The sequence below is a fragment of the Castor canadensis genome, chromosome 2, assembly GCF_047511655.1.
Source record: "Castor canadensis chromosome 2, mCasCan1.hap1v2, whole genome shotgun sequence".
Taxonomy (NCBI): domain Eukaryota; kingdom Metazoa; phylum Chordata; class Mammalia; order Rodentia; family Castoridae; genus Castor; species Castor canadensis.
In genome coordinates, this window is record NC_133387.1 from 107842878 (window position 1) to 107860751 (window position 17874).

The 17874-nt window shown below is 44.1% G+C and overlaps 1 protein-coding gene across 9 annotated transcripts in view; it reads left to right on the forward strand.

The window, feature by feature from the left end:
- The first annotated feature begins 467 nt into the window (after window positions 1–467).
- The window catches only part of Cobl (cordon-bleu WH2 repeat protein), a 247872-nt gene continuing 230465 nt past the window's right edge, over window positions 468–17874 (forward strand). For 5 of the 9 annotated variants that reach the window (XM_074065488.1, XM_074065489.1, XM_074065487.1 and 2 more), the window contains exon 1: window positions 468–774. Coding sequence is in view for 7 of the 9 variants with exons in the window: in XM_074065487.1 (XP_073921588.1) it covers window positions 734–774 (41 nt within the window). In the remaining 2 variants the exon portion in view is untranslated. The remainder of the gene's footprint in view (window positions 775–17874) is intronic. The other 4 variants (XM_074065490.1, XM_074065494.1, XM_074065492.1 and 1 more) reach the window with 1 other exon arrangement.

A 17874-nucleotide genomic window follows, 5' to 3' on the forward strand; every position in this document is an offset into this window, starting at 1 on the left:
AAAGGCCTCCACGGAGAGTTGGCATCTGTGAGAGCTAAATGGGACAACCACTTTTCCTTCTGCTCTGTTCCCTTCCTACAGCCCACCTCCCCTTCCCTCCATGCACAGCCTCAGGTGTCAGGTGATTCCCAGGAGCTGGCGACCCGGGACCTCCCCTACACAAGCTCAGAAGTGGCACACTTCCACTGGGGAGTGGAACAAGAGGGAGGAAGCCCTCAGTGGGGTATCCTTTCCCCCCAGGGGCCACCACCCCACGGCAAGAGAGGCGCACAGGGCAGGCTCGCAGGCAGAGCAGCGGGGCGGAGCGGGGGCGGAGCCAGGACCCAGGAGGGAGGGTGCGGGGCGGGACCAGGGCGGAGCGGAGGCGGGGCCAGGGGCCAGCGGAGGTGAGGCGGGGGCGGGGCCAGGGCCGAGCCTGGGCGTGCTGAACCAGCGTGGGTGGGCGGGGGCGCGGGCTGTGCGGGGAGGGGCCGGCGGCGGCGCGGGGCTGAGGCGAGGGGAGCAAGGTGTGCGCGCCCCCGCCCAGGCTTCTTAGCCGCACCCACCCCTCCCCGCGCAGCCGGCGCCCCCGCCCACCGGGGTTCGGTTCCAGGCGCTTCCGTCCTCTTCGCTGGGCCACTGTCCTCCGCCGGCTCTGCGTGGGAGGGCAATGGGTCGGCGTGGAAAAAGTGAATGAGGACTTCGGTGGCCTCGGCCAGAGCCTGACTCCGTGGGCCAGAGCCCGGCCGGCACCATGGACGCGTCGAGCTTCTTGGTGGCGAAGCCCCCCACAGGGTAAGCGGTGTTGGGCGGGCGCGGGATCCTCGCGGCGGGGCCTGGGGCAACTGGGCAGGGACTGCGGCGCGCACAGAGGGCTGGGGGGTGGCGGGGTGGCGCGGGTGCGCTGTGTACATGGGCGCCCCTGTCGTTGCTCAGGTAACCGTGTCAGGCCAGCTGCGAGCCTGCCTGGGTCCCTCCAAGTGCTGGCCCTGAGGGCTGAGGGACACAGGGGGACACCAGGTCTCTGAATCCAGCTGACTCCCTATCCTGTGCCTTGGGGGCGTTCCGGTCAACCCCCCTCCCCCCATCAAGGGCCATGGTGGCCTCTTGTCCCCTGCCACCCAAAGGGGAGCCAGGACTTCAAAGGCCAGCAAGAGGCCTGTGTGGATGTTTTCAGGACAACTGCCGCCGCCTTCAGTCCAGGGTTTACCTTGACAGTGCTGGGACACCCAGGGTGGGATCTGCCCCACCCAGACCCCAGCAGGACAAGGACTTCAGTGCTGCCATCCTTGCCCTGCCCAAACCTCTCCAGGTTTCTGTTTGCTCTCCCCACCACTTAGTGGGTAGGGATTCCATGGCACATTTGGAATTTAACTGTAGAAAGGGTAACTTCCCTAATACAGGATGATCTTGCCGGTAACCGGGTCCTGAGCAAGGTTGAACTGTGCCTGTCTGTGCCCATCCGGTCCAGGCCGCTTTCTGCTTGGCCTGCCCTGGGTCAGTGCACCCCTGGCGGACTGTGGATTTCAGCGCAGGCCCTGACCTTCCCCCTCAGGCTCCCTGGAGTCCTTGTGTTATGAGTGTTGCACATGGAATGAGTTGGGGTGTGCCCTGCACCTGCTCACCAAGTGGCCCACCCTCCATTTCAGCAACTGGATCCTAGAGGCAGCTTTGGGGACAATGGATCTCTTTTCTTTTGCAGTTGTGTCCCACTGACTCACTCTGCCCTATGCCCATAGGCGGTGTGTTGCTCAAGTGTATTAAAGGTTTTTAAACTGGCTCTTTAAAAAAAATAAAATAATTTTAATGCCAGCCAAAATTGAGCTTGGTTAGTAACTCAAATAATCTTAAGTATAGGGATATTGACAAAGTTTTGCATTGCACTTAAGTGTGGTTATGTAATTCCTTTTGAACAAACAGATAATCCCCAAAGAACATAGATATGGTAAACCCTTTTTCATAGGCATCCCAAATAAACAGGGAATTGTGAGACAGAATTATCTTTAAATCTGTGGCTTTTGTAATCTATTAAATGATCCTGTTTAAAGGGACTGAAATATTTTGTCACTGTCACCTTAGAAGTAAACATGAGAACATTTAAGAGGCTAGCAAAACTCGTCCCTGGAATATCTGTAAAAACGTGTAAAGGAGGCTGGTTATAGGACTGAAGCTGCTCTTTGCAGTCTGTTGCTGTAGCCAGAAGATGAACTTGTTCCCTTTCCCAGATTGCACAGTACCAACTGGCCTTCACGTGTGAGTCACAAAGGAACAGGAAGGACTTGTCTTGTGGATATGATAACAAAGCTTGAAATTGTCATCACTGAGGCATTTGATTCTTTCCCCTCATATCCACACCATCCTATTGGCCTGTTTGTACCTTTGTCCAAGAAATGGAGAGGTGCTGTTTTGAACTTCTATTATACCCGTTATTTTATCATTTGTCATTTGTTACTACTTTTAGTGAAGAAACATCAAGACAATATCAATATACTTATAATTTTCAGAAAAGAATTAGAAGTTTAATAATATTTTGTGTTAAAATATGAGGCTGGAAGTGGCATTTAGTCTTAAATGTTTTTTATTATTTAGGTGTACTGCTCGCCTGTCACAGGATAGATTAGGTTGTGAAATTTCTGGCTGTAGTACACTATTTGACCAGTCAGCTTCTGTTGGCTCATGACTGAAATGACTGTTTTCTTTGTGCCTTGCAAATAGTATTTGTGATATGGTTGATGGAACTTTGTTTTCTACCTGATACAGCAAAGGTTGGTTATAAAAGCAAACTTTCAGTAAGCAATCATTTTTCCATGTGAAAACAAACAACTGATGTGACGAATTTGCTGTTGTTGTTGTCTGAAACTATGAATCATTCTTGTACCATGTTGTCACTGGCTAGAATGGGCACAATGAATTTGGGAGGTTGCACATTATAAAACACAGCCTGAAGAGCCCTTCTTTAAGATTACTGAAGGGACAAATGGGTTGTAGAATTAAATTCATCTGACTAAAATATTAGTAGATATTTATTAGCTATCTTTGTTAGGAACACAAATATAAATTTACTTGATTGAGACAATATTTTTATTAGTAATTTCACTAAAACATGACTTATGACTACAACTTCTGGGGAAAGTGTCTTTTAGGAAGGAGGCTGTGTACAAAAACTAACAAGTGAGGCTTAATGGACTATTTGGGGAATTTTAGAGCTCAGTTTGATTAGTTTGAAGTGTAATAGCTGACAGACTATTTTAAAGCACAGATAAAGTCAAATTGCCTTTTGTTGAGGTTTTAAAATATATGTAAGTCCATATTTTAATTTTATTTGGTTAGGTTTAGTTTGAGCATTTGTGATATCCATCCATTGTTGGTTGTTATGGAACTCAGTGCTGAATTTTGCATTGCGCTCTAAGTGAATAAAGGACAGAAAGTTTGGGATTTGTTGGGATGGTATTTTTTCCTTGGAGGACACACATTTTGTGTAGAGTAGAAAAGATACCAATGACACAGAATGTCAAAACAGCAGGAGCATTTGATCAAAGGTTGTGTTCAGTTTGCTTATGTAAAAATCAGTTAGCTTCATGTAGATGTAACTGTTACTCACTTCTCCTCATAAACTTATATTTAATCATATGTAGTCCAGGCTGCCCTTGAACTCATCACCATCCTCCAACATTAGCTTCCCTAGTGCTCTGATTGTACAGGTATTCAAAACTATGCCCAGCTCAAAGTGGGTAACTTGAGCCTTTCTTATCATTGTCAGCAGCCAACAATATATCAACATAGAGGGCCAACCACAGTCACATTTTGTATTAAATCCTCATAAATGCTTAGCTATAAAATAAACATTAATAATTACACATTTAGGTTCCTTAGGCCTTCTTGCTTTTGGCTAAAATGTTGGAGAATGTGTTTACATCCTTGGAAACCAGAGAATAATAATAATCGGTTTTATAAAACTTTACCACTTAATTTGAGCTCTCTTTTTAAAAGATGTTACTTTTGAGCTACTCTTTCCTTTGGCAGTTCATTCAAGAGTGCTAGTGTTAGATATTTCTTGGTGGGAAGTTAAGAATATGCCTATTTTCTCTAGGGTTTTTTTTTTCAGATATGATTTTTCTTAAGAGGATTTGGACATTTCCCTATCACAATATCAAGTAATCATACAGCATTTTCTTTATTTCTTAGTGATTGTGTCAGAATGATGGAACAGAAGTACCCCTGACATTCGGTGTAAAGATATTTGTAAACTGAGATTCCGACCTGCAGCCCCTCTGAGTTTTCTCTCATGCCCTTCTTCCGTGCACTGGGAGAACAGATTATTATTTGGTAGCACTGTGACCCTGGAGGGGTGTCAGTCTCCACATTTATGTGGGCCTCAGTTCTGTGTCTCTTTTAATTTGGGACTTGGGAAATGAAGTCCTAACTTGTGTGCACCCAAGTGTACTTTCATAACTAGTAAGAAAAGAAAGCAGTAATTATAGGATATATCCATACACTAGAATAACTAGTTTAAAGTTCTAGGTCTTTTGTGTTTGTTATTAAATTTATGATTAAGCTTGATTTTGTGATTCATCAAATATTTTAAAAAGGGAGAAGAAACATTTGGTGTCAACATAGTGTTTAGGTGGAGCATGTTCAAATTTGAAATAGAGTAACATTCAGTTATCATTTAGACTTGAACTAAGGAAATACATTTCAGAGGGAATTAGTGCATTTTTATGTAGTATTTCCTCATACTCCTTCTTCTTTCCCCATCCATATTTCATTATGAGCTCTGTGGATTTTACATGTCATTTAATTTTAACAATGTGTTTCAGTTACCCGGTACTACACCTGACATAGTTATTATATCCAAGAACCACTGAGGACTTTTATGTGTCCTCTCTTTGTCCTTTTTTATTTAAAATATGTAGTGTTGGTTTATATTATTGTCATATTGATAATGTGGGTTTTTGCTCTTTTATGAGTTTCATTTACTTAGTTATACATTTTAGTCCTCACCCCTCCTGCAGTCTGTGCCTCTGTTGTGTCACCTGTCTTTTCTCTCTAGCGTTTCTGTATTGTTCAGTGTCCCTCACTGGGTTTTAGTGCCTCAACTGATGGGTGGCATTGTTTTATATGATTTTTTTCTTCATGTTCCTATCATTCTGTATTCCCACCTGTCTCTTTCTTGAGTGGCATTAAATTATTTTTTCATGTATGCTTGATGTGGTTTCAGTTGGTTTTGATAAAGCTACTAATTAATAATGGTGATACCTTTCAAGACTAATGCTCATTACCTAGACTTTGCTGTGGAATCTGGAGTGACACATGACAATGGGTCTCCAAAAGTATATGCATTTCCTACTGCTTGTCTCAGGGACCTTCTGCTTGCTTCTGAGTGAGCCCCTGGACAGAAGGATAGGAGAACCCTGTGGTCCTTAGGTTTTAGCATCTTCTTCCATCTAGTCTCCCTCATCAGGTGGTAAGTTGCTGCTGGCCAGGACCATGTCTCTGATGGGCCAAGAACAATTAGAATTCATTTCCCCGGCCAAAAACATTTCTATTAAAGAATAAATCAAAAGGTTTTAAAACCAACTGTTAAAATATATTTTGATACTTGTCCATTTGGTTGGACACATTCCCGTATCACAAAAGGTATCGCATAAATACTTTTGTATATCCAACTCCCACCCTCCACCAAAGTCAGTGAGGCCATTTTGGAGATTTTGATTGATTTAGAGGAACCATTGAAGTCCTTTCCCTGAATAAAAGGATACAATCCACAAAGATGAGCCAGCTAAATCAGAAGTCCTGAGTCCTCTATCTCCTCACCCAGTGCTTACTCAATTTTCACTGCCCAAGAACCATGGGGAGGAGCCTTGATCTTAGGGTCACTGTTCCCACCTTCCTCCAGACCATGTCCAGCATGGGCACCTGCTGATGGCCTCACACCCCAAATGGGTGAGGACAAGGGGCATCTAGGCCTTTCTTGGCCATGTAGGGCAACTTTCCTGATTCAAACTACCTTCTGATTGTTTGTCAATCCTAATTGGCTTTCTCCCATCATAGCCAGAAAAGGAGGGTGAGTGGAAAGAATTTTGGCCCAGGGATGAGAATATTTGGGCCCTGGTACCAGTCATGCAAAATTAAATTTACCCTTTGTAGCTTAGCCTGGGCCCTCCTGATGGGATTCCTGCAGGTTGGCTAGTCCTGGGCTTTCTAGTAAAGCTCTTTGCCAGGGTGCATATGCTATGTCAGTGTCTGTCAATGCTACTCTTGCTGGAGCATTGAGTGCTTGAGAAGTGGCCAGTGTGACTGAGGAAACTGTATTCCTCCTCTGCTTTACTTGTCAATTTAAACTTAAATAACTCTGTGTGTGGAGGAGGGAGGGAGAGGGAGAGGGAGGGAGAAAGGAAGGGAGGGAGGAAGGAGGAAGAAAGGGAGGGAGGCACGGTAGGTACTGTGGCTCCATAATGGATGGCAGGGCTCCAGCCTCTAGTTTTCTCACTCTTGGTTGGCAGCTGCAGCTTTCCTGCTTGGAGGCCTCATACATCATCTCCCACCTTGCCCTGGAGGCCTTTTCTCCTTCCCTGGAGTAGTTAAGTCATTTTTCAGGCTGCAAGAGCCCCAGGACTCCAGAGGGACTCCCTCTGGCTCCAAGCTTTCTCCTATCAGAACTCCTCATTGTGATTATGATTTCCCCATTCACATGCCTCTCACCCATGGAATTCTGAACTTGGAGTCAGGCATCTCACTTTGCGTTTGTGTCATCTGTCTGCAGCACAGCTTGCTCAGTTAAAACCCAGTGAGAGAGCTCTACTTCCCCTTTGTTGGTGAGGCATTTGGATAAGATGAGCCCTAAAATGATATGACTCAAAGTGTTCCAGAATAGGCTATATCCCTCTTTCAAAAAATTGACTTTTTCTTAAATTGCCACTTAATTTTATTTCTGCCAGACCATGTGAGAACAGACAGATCAGCTGGCAAGAAACTATTTCTAACAGCTCTGCTCTGACTTGGCTTGCCAGAAACGCAGCCCTGTTCTTTGCAGATTTGAAAGGTGTTGATGCTGTATTTTGAGGACCATAAATTGATGGTGGTTTCAAGAGAAGTGTTTCTCTCTTATCTAAAAGTCTGTGTGGGTAGTCCATACTGGATTTGAGGTGTGAAATTATCAGGGAGTTGTTCCTTTCTCTGTTGTTCTGCTCACATGTTGTCTGCGTGTGGCTGCTACATGCTCTAAGTCCTGACTGAGGAGGGGAGATGGAAGAAAGTACCTGCCCTTTCCTTTGGGGCACATGTTGCCCCTAATTCCTTCACTCATGTCTCCTATGGCTGTCCATAATCACAGTGTCATTAAACAGAGGCTCGGAGGCCATGGGACCAGAACCCTTTGCCTCCATGACCTCATTTCCAACCCGATGAGGGCTAGGAGTCTAGGCAAAAGTGGGCTGGGGGGCAGGTGGCCATGGTGAGCATGTGGCTCTTCTTCCTCCCTTCAGGGTCCAAGGAAGTCCCCAGCTGTCTTAGGAAGGCATGTCCAGAACAGTTTCCAGCCTCTGCTGAAAAATGTGTCCTTAGTTTGCTCAGAGTATAATTCACCAGAAATGGCCTAGGCTCCATGGCCAAGGTTTGACTTGATCCAGGCTTGTTGGCAGCTGCATTTCTGACTGCAGTCTCCATTCCAGTCCTGAGCATTGACAAGATGCAGACACTTCTCCCCACCTGTTCTGTATCAAAGGAAAGCACCTATCTACACAGCAGGCATTCTCCATCCACCCACATATTTGAGGAAGTGACATTTAACTCAAAGGCTGGCGATAACCAGGGCTTTCTGTCTGACACATCAAGGTGCTGATATGCTTTGCTTTTCATGATGTCCATGCAACACCCACTTCTTGTGCCTGGTGGGTGCCAGCGAGGACAGATGGAGAAGAGGATATTTTAGGCAGTCATGGGGAAAGTCAGAGCCTCCTTCTTCCTGCTCTTTGTGGAGGGAGGCATGTGGGACATAGACCTGGCCTGAGGTGATGAGCTTTTACAAAGTGTATCATCTTAGATACCCCTGTGGCCTTGACAGTCAGTGATCTGGAAAAGGAGGGAGACCCGATGCACTGCTGTCACAGTCATGTGTAAGTAGCTTGAGCAATTAAATACCCAAGTAGCACCCTAAGGTTAAGGAAGCCGTTGGGAAAACCACCTGTATGTGTGCAAGTGTGCATGTCCATGCACACACACAGGGGTGGTATATCTTCTAGTACTGGGCAAAGCAGGAGATTCCCAAATCAATTCTGGCAGTGTTTTTCCAAACTTAATGGTTTGGAAGTTGTGTTTAAAAATAGTGTTGGATGGGAGTGATAATTTAGAGAAGTGTACACTTTTGTTCTGGTGGTTAATTTTTTAGTTTCTAAATACAGTTTTGTTGGCTAGACTCCTACTAATTAAGAGCAAAATTCACTAATGTTCAATAAACAAACCATTAGTTGGAAAGAGACTGGTTGAATGTGGCCAGAATCTAGACATTTACCATAGAGAATATGGCCTTGCCAAGAATCCCCATCCATCTGCCCACCCTTCTGTCTTGCTGCCTGTAATTATCTTGTGGAATTGGTTTTGGGTGGATGTGAAATGTCCCTCCTACTCAGTGCTTAAGCCATTTATTACATGGTAGTAGTTATCAGTGTTCTAACAACATCATGCATGTGAAGAATGAATTATGGACCTCTTTTGCCGCTCCAAACCTCCTGATTTGATTTAAAAAGCTTAATGAGGGTACTGAAGTCTAAGAGATTCTTATGTTATATCAGTCCCCTACCTTGCTGTCTTTTACCTCTTCTCAGAGATATTTGATTGATGTAAAGGACTGATCCATAGTCAAAGAAAATGTAGTGTGCAAATTTCACAACATTCACAAAAGTAATGAAAACTAGTTTTGAAACGAGTCTGATTTTAAAGTTGAAAAGAAATTTCAATGTGGAATATTTCCATATTGTTTGATAATTTGTTTTTACTTACCATAATATTTTTCATTTTTGGGTTGATACTTTTTGGCCATAATTTTTCTAAAAGGAGGAAACAAATTAATCCTCACAGGACTTGCATTATGTGTTTCAGTCGTTTGTGGTGGGTTATAGCTGACAGAGATGGTCTGGCATATCCTGGGTGACTGGATCCTCCCAGTGGTGCCCACTGAAGTCAGCAGGATGATACCTGCCTTCTGCAATTTGCAGGTTAGATTGTTCCATGTCTCTTCAGTCAGGAGTCCAGCATCCAACTCCTCATCTGTTGGTTATCCCACTCTATCAAGTGGAAAACAGGACTCAGTTTCCAAAGTTTCCTTTGCAGGATTCTATGCTGGCTTCCTGCAGGGTTGCTGATGATGGCCCTCTTATGTGTTTCTGAATTGCTAAAGCTTCTCAACAGGATTTTGTGAAAGGAACAGTCATCTTGTTACGTATCCATGTGACTCCTTCCTTATCCACAAGACTCCGTATGTCACTTGTTTGATCAGAACAGTACTAGTGCATAACTCACAAGATTCTTAGGTGGGATTGCAAATTTTTTTCGAAAGAAATAATGTGGAATGTGAAAGAGGAAGAGAGGGTGGGGCCTCGCTGGGATGGTTGGGGTGGCAGTGGCCCAGCTCTGAGGGACAGGGGCTTGGTCCGGCGACTCCATCGTGAATGAGCAGGAATGGGAGGCCTGTCCTGGATAGAGAGGAAAGGGGGAGCTGGATGAAGGGAGGGGGATCCTGAGGAAGTTGATTCACTTATCTGTTTGTCTAAATATTGTTGTTGAGTGTGATGCGTGCTGGTAAGAGGGTAAAGATGCATCCAGACACAACTCTGACCTCTGGGTCCCTGTTCCCCTTCAGGAAAGATGGACTGTGAGTGTGAACGGTCAGGGGATCAGAGGAGTGTAGTTCCAGCAAAGGGCAGGAGAGAAGACAGGATAACTGGGTCCAGGCCCCATAACAGCAACCAGCCTTGTGGGTGTTGATGGACACAGGCACAGTCTACTGCCCTTGCTCATATCCCCTATTTACTCCTTGCAATAATCTGTGACATGGATTGGAGGATTCTTCCTATTTAAAAAGGAACACAGTAGGATAATTGGTGAGCAAGGGCACTTTCATGTATTTACCCAGTAATCACAAAGCTCTAGTCTATCCATGCATTCCTCGGGTGCTCATGAAAAGAAGCCTGGGGGCCCTAAAGAAGTCCTGAGTCTAGGCTGAGTGGGAAGGGGGTGTAGGAAGCCTTGTTGGATGTAGAAGCAGTGGGGGCTACATAAGGTCCTTGAAAGGTACAGGTATCCCAAGAGGAAGGTGGGGACAGTGGTAGTACTCGGGTCCTAAGGATGTTGACCTGGCAGTTCTTTTACTTTATTTGCAGAGCTTCCCATGAGAAAGAATTGACCTTCCCCATTCACCCATGAGAACACTCAGTTGGCATTCACAGGACAGGCAGGTGGTAGTGACAGGACACACCTGGGTCATCACACTGTCCCTCCTAATGCACTGTATGTGACATGCTTAGTGAAGGGCATGGAGGGTCTGAAATCTAAGGCTGGTGTGAACACCTGGGTAAGTAAAGCAAGTAAAAAACTAGGCCATGGGCTGGGATCAGAGATGAGTAGCCGAGCTTGCTGCAGGCCTGGGTGGCACTACTCAAATGTGAACTGTAGGTTCCTTTGGTCCGCAGTGAGATAAGTGTGTGATTGAGTGACTGACCATTTTGTCATTGTGTAGCATTTGGACATTATGGTGACACCCAAGTGCACAATCAGGGAAGCTGCATCCATGAATGGTGTGTAGACTACTCTGGTCTTGTGGAGCTCGAAGAAGCCACCTAAAGCACTGAGTGCTCTTCATGGGTTTTGCCACTCATCCTCCTCAGTAGAGCTGGGTGAGGTACCGTTACTGTTCCCACGTTGGGGACGAGCATAATCCCCATATTGGAGTTGAGAGATTAAGCAGCTGACTCAGGCTTGCAGACTGCATGCCTGTAACAAGTAGGCTATGTGCCGCCCCCTCCCTATGCACCATTTCTGTTAATAGCACCTGCCTTTTAAGAGTAGGTATGCCAGGTTCCTCTGGACTGAGGGCCACGGTGTCCATCCTTATTACCATTGCTCCAGGCAGGCCATGGGTCAGTTCCCATGCAGCAATTGAAATTTGTGACATTGGGAAAAAGAGGGATAGCCAGGAGAAGTTAGGCAATTTCCTATAGTCACTGCTGATTTTCATCTTTTTTGTTGTACAGTGGTGCTGAAGGAAAGGATTTGTATAGGTTTTTGGAATATAATATTTTCTTAACAGCTAAATTCCACAGCTTCCAGGCAGCCAGGTAGTAGGGCATGGCTGCATGTGAGGTTGCCTGGATGCCTCACTGCATTCTTCAGTTTCCTAAGACTGCCCAGCCCTGTGATCAATCCTGTGTGTGTGTGTGTGTGTGTGTGTGTGTGTGTGTGTGTGTGTGTGTAAAAACCATAGAAGGCTGTGTGTGGTCATCTTTGGGAAGGTAGGCAGAATGATGCTCTGTACTCACCAGCAATGTCTGTTCTCAGATCCTGGCCCTCACTATTTGTACTATAGGGAATGCTGTTCAGACAGTACTTCTTGACCCTGTGAACACTGATTTTGGTGGGGAGAGTCTAGGGGGAGAGTCTCCTGACGTCAGGATGAAAGAGGAGAACCAAGATGGCAAAAAGGAGTTATATGCTGGGACATGTTGATTCTACAGTTAACAAGGCTACTCCATGCTTATTTATACATGTAGGTGGTCTAATGTCTTGCCAGCTGCACAGAATGTGCCCTGTCCATATTGTTGTAGTGGTCAGTACTGTTGCTACTGAAGCAAGTTAGGATTATAATATGTGAAGTGACAGGGCCTATTTAATGATCATTTGCACCTTCAATTGAGTTTCATGAGCCTGCAGACAGCCATTTTGTTCTTCACTTTCCAGATGGAGAATGTCCATGTAGTGATTAAGAGTAATTCTGCGGCCTGCCTTGCTCAAGCCTTCTGCTGTGGTGTGGGTCCCATGGAGGACTGGCTGTGTGTGGCTGTTATGAATGCTCAGCCTGGAGGCCAAGTTTACCTAAGAAAACAGGAGGACTCCATTGTGTCCTGGTGGTGGTTAGCCAGGGCCACCCACTCCTCAGCTTTTCCCTGAGAGATCCCAATGATCCATGGGAAATCCTGTTGGAGCCAGCATGGGGTGAGACTCAACTGAGTGTTTCTGAAACCTCTAGGTGGTTCAGATGTCTGGTCCTGGCTAAAGATCACCCATTCATTGATCCCTTCAATGGTTTACCCACCCATCATTTCCTTAGATGTGTATTAATGAAGACATTGTTCCAGCTCTCAAGGAAGCCAGTCCAGGAGTTCTACTTAGTCTAGAAGAGCTGTATATCTGGAGCACAATTGTTTTCTGTTACAAACATGTCCTCTTCAAGAAATGTAAGTTTTTAATGCATATTGCTGGGGTGGGGGGCAGTGGAGCCCAAATGGGAAGCAGGCTCTCTGGCTATACTTAGCACCTTCCTATGAGTAATCAGCAACATCAGAATAGTTGGTTAGGAAGCCTTTGCAGGCATCCATCATGAGCCAAAAACATATTCTATAAAATATTTTCAGGGTCAGTTATTTAGTTGTTTTTCTGCAGAATTATTTGTCTGAAATTAAAACTTTCCCCAAATTGTTAATCAAAAAAGACATGAGATGTTTAACCTATGTAAAATAATGCTTTGATTAAGTAGCAAAACCAAATAAATGAATAGTCCCACAAAAGAAACCAAAACCAAAGAAGAAAAAGAAACCAAGTAAAGCCAAATTTAAAAAAAAAAGTGTTTTGATTGCCCTCATTTAATCAGTCACTTTCCATCTTAAGACAAATTCTAAATTAAAATCATGTATGTGTGATTATGTCTGTGTTCAATCTTTGTCTTGTTTCTCTGTTTATTATAGAGGTTTAAAATGAGGTGATCCATTTTTGCTGATATACTACGATTGTAATATTTATTTACTTATTTAGCTTATAGATTTTTGTTGTTGTTGTTTTTGTATGGCTATACTGGGGATTGAACACAGGGCCTCAACCTTGGATTTGACCTATCACCTGAGCAGGAGAACCAGAACTTTTTCTTTCTGAGACAGGATCTTGCTTCCATTTGCTCAGACTGACCTCAATTTGGGATCCCCCTTCCTCTACCTCCCAGTACCAGAGATTATAGGTATTCCCTACTATGCCTGGTTTGACTCATGATTTTTTTAAATAAGCATTAATTAAAATTCACCTATGTGCTGTATCTTGGATGATCTTGTTCTGACTACGCCCATAATATAGAAGTGAGGACAGATGTCTAATCAAGTAATTATGACAGGAACTGTCACAGAGCTATGTACAGAGTGTTTCAGGAACACCCAGAAAAGAAGCAGCAATTAGTTCTACTTGTAGGGTGGGGCTCAGATAAATCTGGTTTCTTTTTTTGACAGGTCTTCTCAGACAATGGTTTTGCCAAAGTTTTTCTTAAATATTACACTCCTTGCAGACCCTGCAAGGCTGGAGGAGCTGTAAATATCACAGCAAGATCAGCTAACATAAATAGACACAAGTTTATTCAATTTTTTTTTCTTTTTAGTATTCAAAAAGCAGAAAAGAAAGGTGTGGGACAAGTGTAGACATCTGTCGGATTGCCAGAATCTAAATCATTCCAGGAAGGTTGGCACTGGAGTAGGGGAACACAGGGTGTGTCACAAGTTCTCGGGCCTCCGTGGTGGTTCTAGCACACAGTATTTTTGAGGCCTGCAGAATACATGGAGCATGTGGCAGTTAAAGAGAATGTGAATCAATGGCCCTGCAGTTTGTCCTGCTCCCCTCTGTCCCCAGCAGATCCTGTTTGTGTTGCTGAGTGGATCCTGACCCTTCAAAAATAGTGCTATCCACAATAGTCCCAAAGGATAGGCATATGTCACTGAGTATGCATGCCCAGAAACTCACAAGATTACTTTTTGGCTCCATTTTACTGGGCAGTATTTTTTTTTAACATAAACACTTTCGATAACTTCTGTTGAAGAAGTGATGTGGGTGAAACATAAAATGATCAGAGAACACATGTGTGCAAGGATAATGGAAAATCTATAGGGGCTATAAAACATGTATGTGTTCTGGGACCCCAGTGGTATCTTGGTTTAATTCTAGGCTAGATTCAAGTAAAAGCAAATGTAGGAAAATGTTAAAACTATTTAGACAAAGTTGCGATGTAAGTTTTTCTTTTGTTTATTATTTTTTGAGATAGGGTCTTGCTGTGTACCCCAGGCTGATCTGCAACTCATGATTTTCTTGCCTATGCCTCCCAAGTGCTGGGATTTCATGCATGCACAATCAAACATAGACCTAAAGTAACACGGCATAGATGAAAAACTTAGGCAAATTACTACAAACTGAGGGCTGTCTGTCATTTATATGCTGCGGCATAATAAACGAGCCATTGTCTCTACCAAGTAGGAATAACTAGTTTTGTAGTTTGAGTTTCTGAGGGTTGTCATGGACTATATTTCTCATACTGTTCTTTTGAAGATTAGATTCTTTTTAGGGAATTTCTTCTCTTTCCTCTGTGTGGATGAAAAAGTTCACTGATTTTTTTTTAAACACTAATTGAGTTATATTTATGTACAATAAATTGCATATGTTTAAAGCATAGATACCATTTGATGTTTACACCCTTGAAATCATCACCACAATCAATATACAGAACTTTTTAATCCTCCTGCCAAAAGTTTCCATGTGCTTCCTGAGAGTCCATCCCTCCCTGTTCCTTTGCCCTGGGGCTGCTGGTCAACCTCTTTCTCTCTCTCTCCATTTAACATTGTACTGAGGTATTCTTTTTTTTTGTCTAGTTCTTTCTCTAAACATAATGGTTTTGATATTTACTCTTATTGTGGTGTTTATTTATTGATGGACAGTATTCTACTCACTAGCCTAATTTGCCTGTCTGTTCTCCCTCTGATTGACATTTGGGTGGTTTCCAGGTTTGGGCTATTACAAGGGAAGCTACTATGAGCAGTCTTTGTGTGACACATATTCCCTCTCTCTTGGGTAAATATCTAGGAGTGGAATGGCTGAGTCACATGGTCAGTGTGTGCTTAATGTTTTCCAAAACAGTTGCACTCTTACATTCCGTCAGCTGTGGATGGCAATTACAGTTGTTGGGTGGATCTTTAATTTTTGTCATCCTAGTGTGCTCCACGTTTATATCACATTTTATATGTAAATGTTTTGATTTGAGACATGGCATATGTTTAGTAGCATATTTCTTTAATTCCATAGTTGTCTGGAAATGTAATCACTGTCTCTCTAGGTACCAGCCTTCACTCCAAGGGTTCATTGCTCTAACCTGTGTTCTGTGACCATCCCTGGAGGGCCTGCTCCTTTTTACTGGGGCCTACAGGGGATGCAGTGATCTGGTCTTGGGCAGGCTACAGTCACAGGAAGGAGCTTCTCTTTCCAGGCTCTGGCATGTGGGGAGGGGAAGGACAGACAGGGGTAGGCAGGGCTCAGATACAAGGAAGCCCCTCCCCATGGGACAGTGCCAGGTTCTCTTTCTCAGACTTGCAGTGGGTCTGCAGATGATCATGAAGTAGCCAGAGAGCAAGTTCCTGGAAATGTACGCAAATACAGTTGGCTTCAGCAAATAAAATGTTTAACTCTCTGATACATTGCTTTAGGAGATAGAGGGCCTTATAGAGCATTACAAATTAGGTGTATTTTTCAGCTTCTGGCTCAGCATTTGATTCAGCTCTTTGCTTTTTTGTAGTATTATCACTCATATTTAAATAATGCTTATTCTAAATGATTAGGTCATTAAAATAAAACTTTGGAGTAGATCACTTTTCAAGGGACTTCTCCGAATCCAATAATAAACAGCCATTGTCTTGATGATTCATTTAATTCTGTGGATTCTGGATCCAATGGCAAAAGTGGATTCTGGGAAATTTCAAATGGACATGAAAAGTACAGAACATAGCAGAGACCCCATGGACCCATTACTGAGCTTTGACAAATTTTCACATTTGCTATTTCAGTTTCCTGTCTGCTTCCATGTATGTCATTTGTCTTCAACATTTTAAGGCAAAAACTGCACAAGCTGCCATTTCCTGTGTGACTATTTCATGCACTGACTGGTAAGGGTGGCTTTTTTCATGACCATTGCCTCCTTAGCTGGCCTAACAGAACTAATACTAATTCCTTAATTGTATTTAAGTCCCTTGTCTATATGTGCATGTCTCAGATTGTGCCAAAGGCAGCTTTTTTTTTTTTATAGTTGTGACTGTGATTCCCAAGCTGGAACTGATGGCTAGGACTATGAAGACAGAGGTTGGCCTCAGTGATTTATCTCCTGACTACACTGTAGGGGTGTCCTCCCTCATGTTTACTGTCATATAGACTCTATCAACAGGACAGTGTGGCTTGACCCTGCTCATAGTCCCTGCCATGATGCCCGTATATTTCTGGCCACAGCCCTGTCCTCTGTTGTACAGAGGGTGATTCTGCAGCTTTACTCTGCAGTCTTTGCTTCTCAAGTAGCTAATCTACTCCAGCCTGGCTAGCTTTCCTCCTTCCTCTTTCCAGTGTTCCTTGTAGCTAGTCATCTACCTGTTCACTCATACCTCACCCAGGTTTTATCCAGCCCCTGGGATGAACCAGATGCTCTGCTAAGTTCTGGAGACCTGGCTCTGTGAGAGCAGGAGAGAGGCAGGGCTGTGTGCTGCTTATGGGAGAGATGTGCCCAGAGGATGGGTATCCAAAACTCAGGGAGGCCTTTGCTGGAGGAAGTGGCCTGGGACCTTCCTCAGAAGGTCATTGTGCACATGCAGGGCAAGGAGTATGCACCTCAGGAGAACAGGAGTCAGCCCAGATGTCTGCAGGGCAGTGTCATTCAGTATGTTAGTAGTTAGTGTTATTATTTTGGTAACTTAATCTTCCCAAAGCTTAAAAAGAGGAAAGAAGGCTGAGCTGTGAGGGATGGCATTGGGGAGGTAGTCCAGGGGCAATAGCACCTCCTGGAAGTGTTCAAGCAACGTGGTGACCAGCTTAAATATGAGTGTTAGAAAAACAACACATATCCTTCATTACCCCTTGTCTTTGTATCTATGTTTATTTTGGGTGTGTGTATTTAACTGTTGGGTTAAGACAAGATTTAAAGGAGACTGAGCACAAGTCATTTAATGAGATAATCACAGTTTTCCCAAGTGTCTACCTGAACTGTGACAGTTTGGATTTCACATGACCTGTACTGGGAAGGAGCCTGGTGGTCAGGTGTCTTTGCCTTCTAGTCTGCCTGACCCCTCAGAAACCAAGTTTCCTAGAGATGAACAATCACATTTCAAAGGAAGAGAAATCAGATAGGCTGGTGGCACTTACTGTGCTTGAGAACCAACAGGACATAATATATGCAACTGGCATTGTAACTTGCCCATTTTGTTATGTCTCTATGATTGTGTTTGCTCAAGTGCAAGTATAGACCCTTAGCAATTGTTCCCTCTCTATTTTGGCTGTTGCTCAAGTGGAGCTTTCTGTTTCCTGGCACCTTCTTACAGGATATCTTTGTCTATCTTACTGTTTTTTCTGTGCTGCCATTTTCTCTCTACCCCATCTGTCTTCCCAAGGCCTTGGTATAGGCCCCGTAAGCAAAAAGGTTAATAAAAATAGAAACAGAAAATCAGGCCAACAAGACAGAGAGAGGAGCGATACTAGCAGTGAAACTGTGCTGTGGGCTGGGATTGAGCATTAGTTTTGTCTCGGGCAAGCTGGGCAAGAGGGAAACTGTTTCCATTATTGAAAATAAATATACACTTAAAAGAAATGAAGGACAGGAATATAAAACAGGTCCTGTGAAGGGGTGGGTAT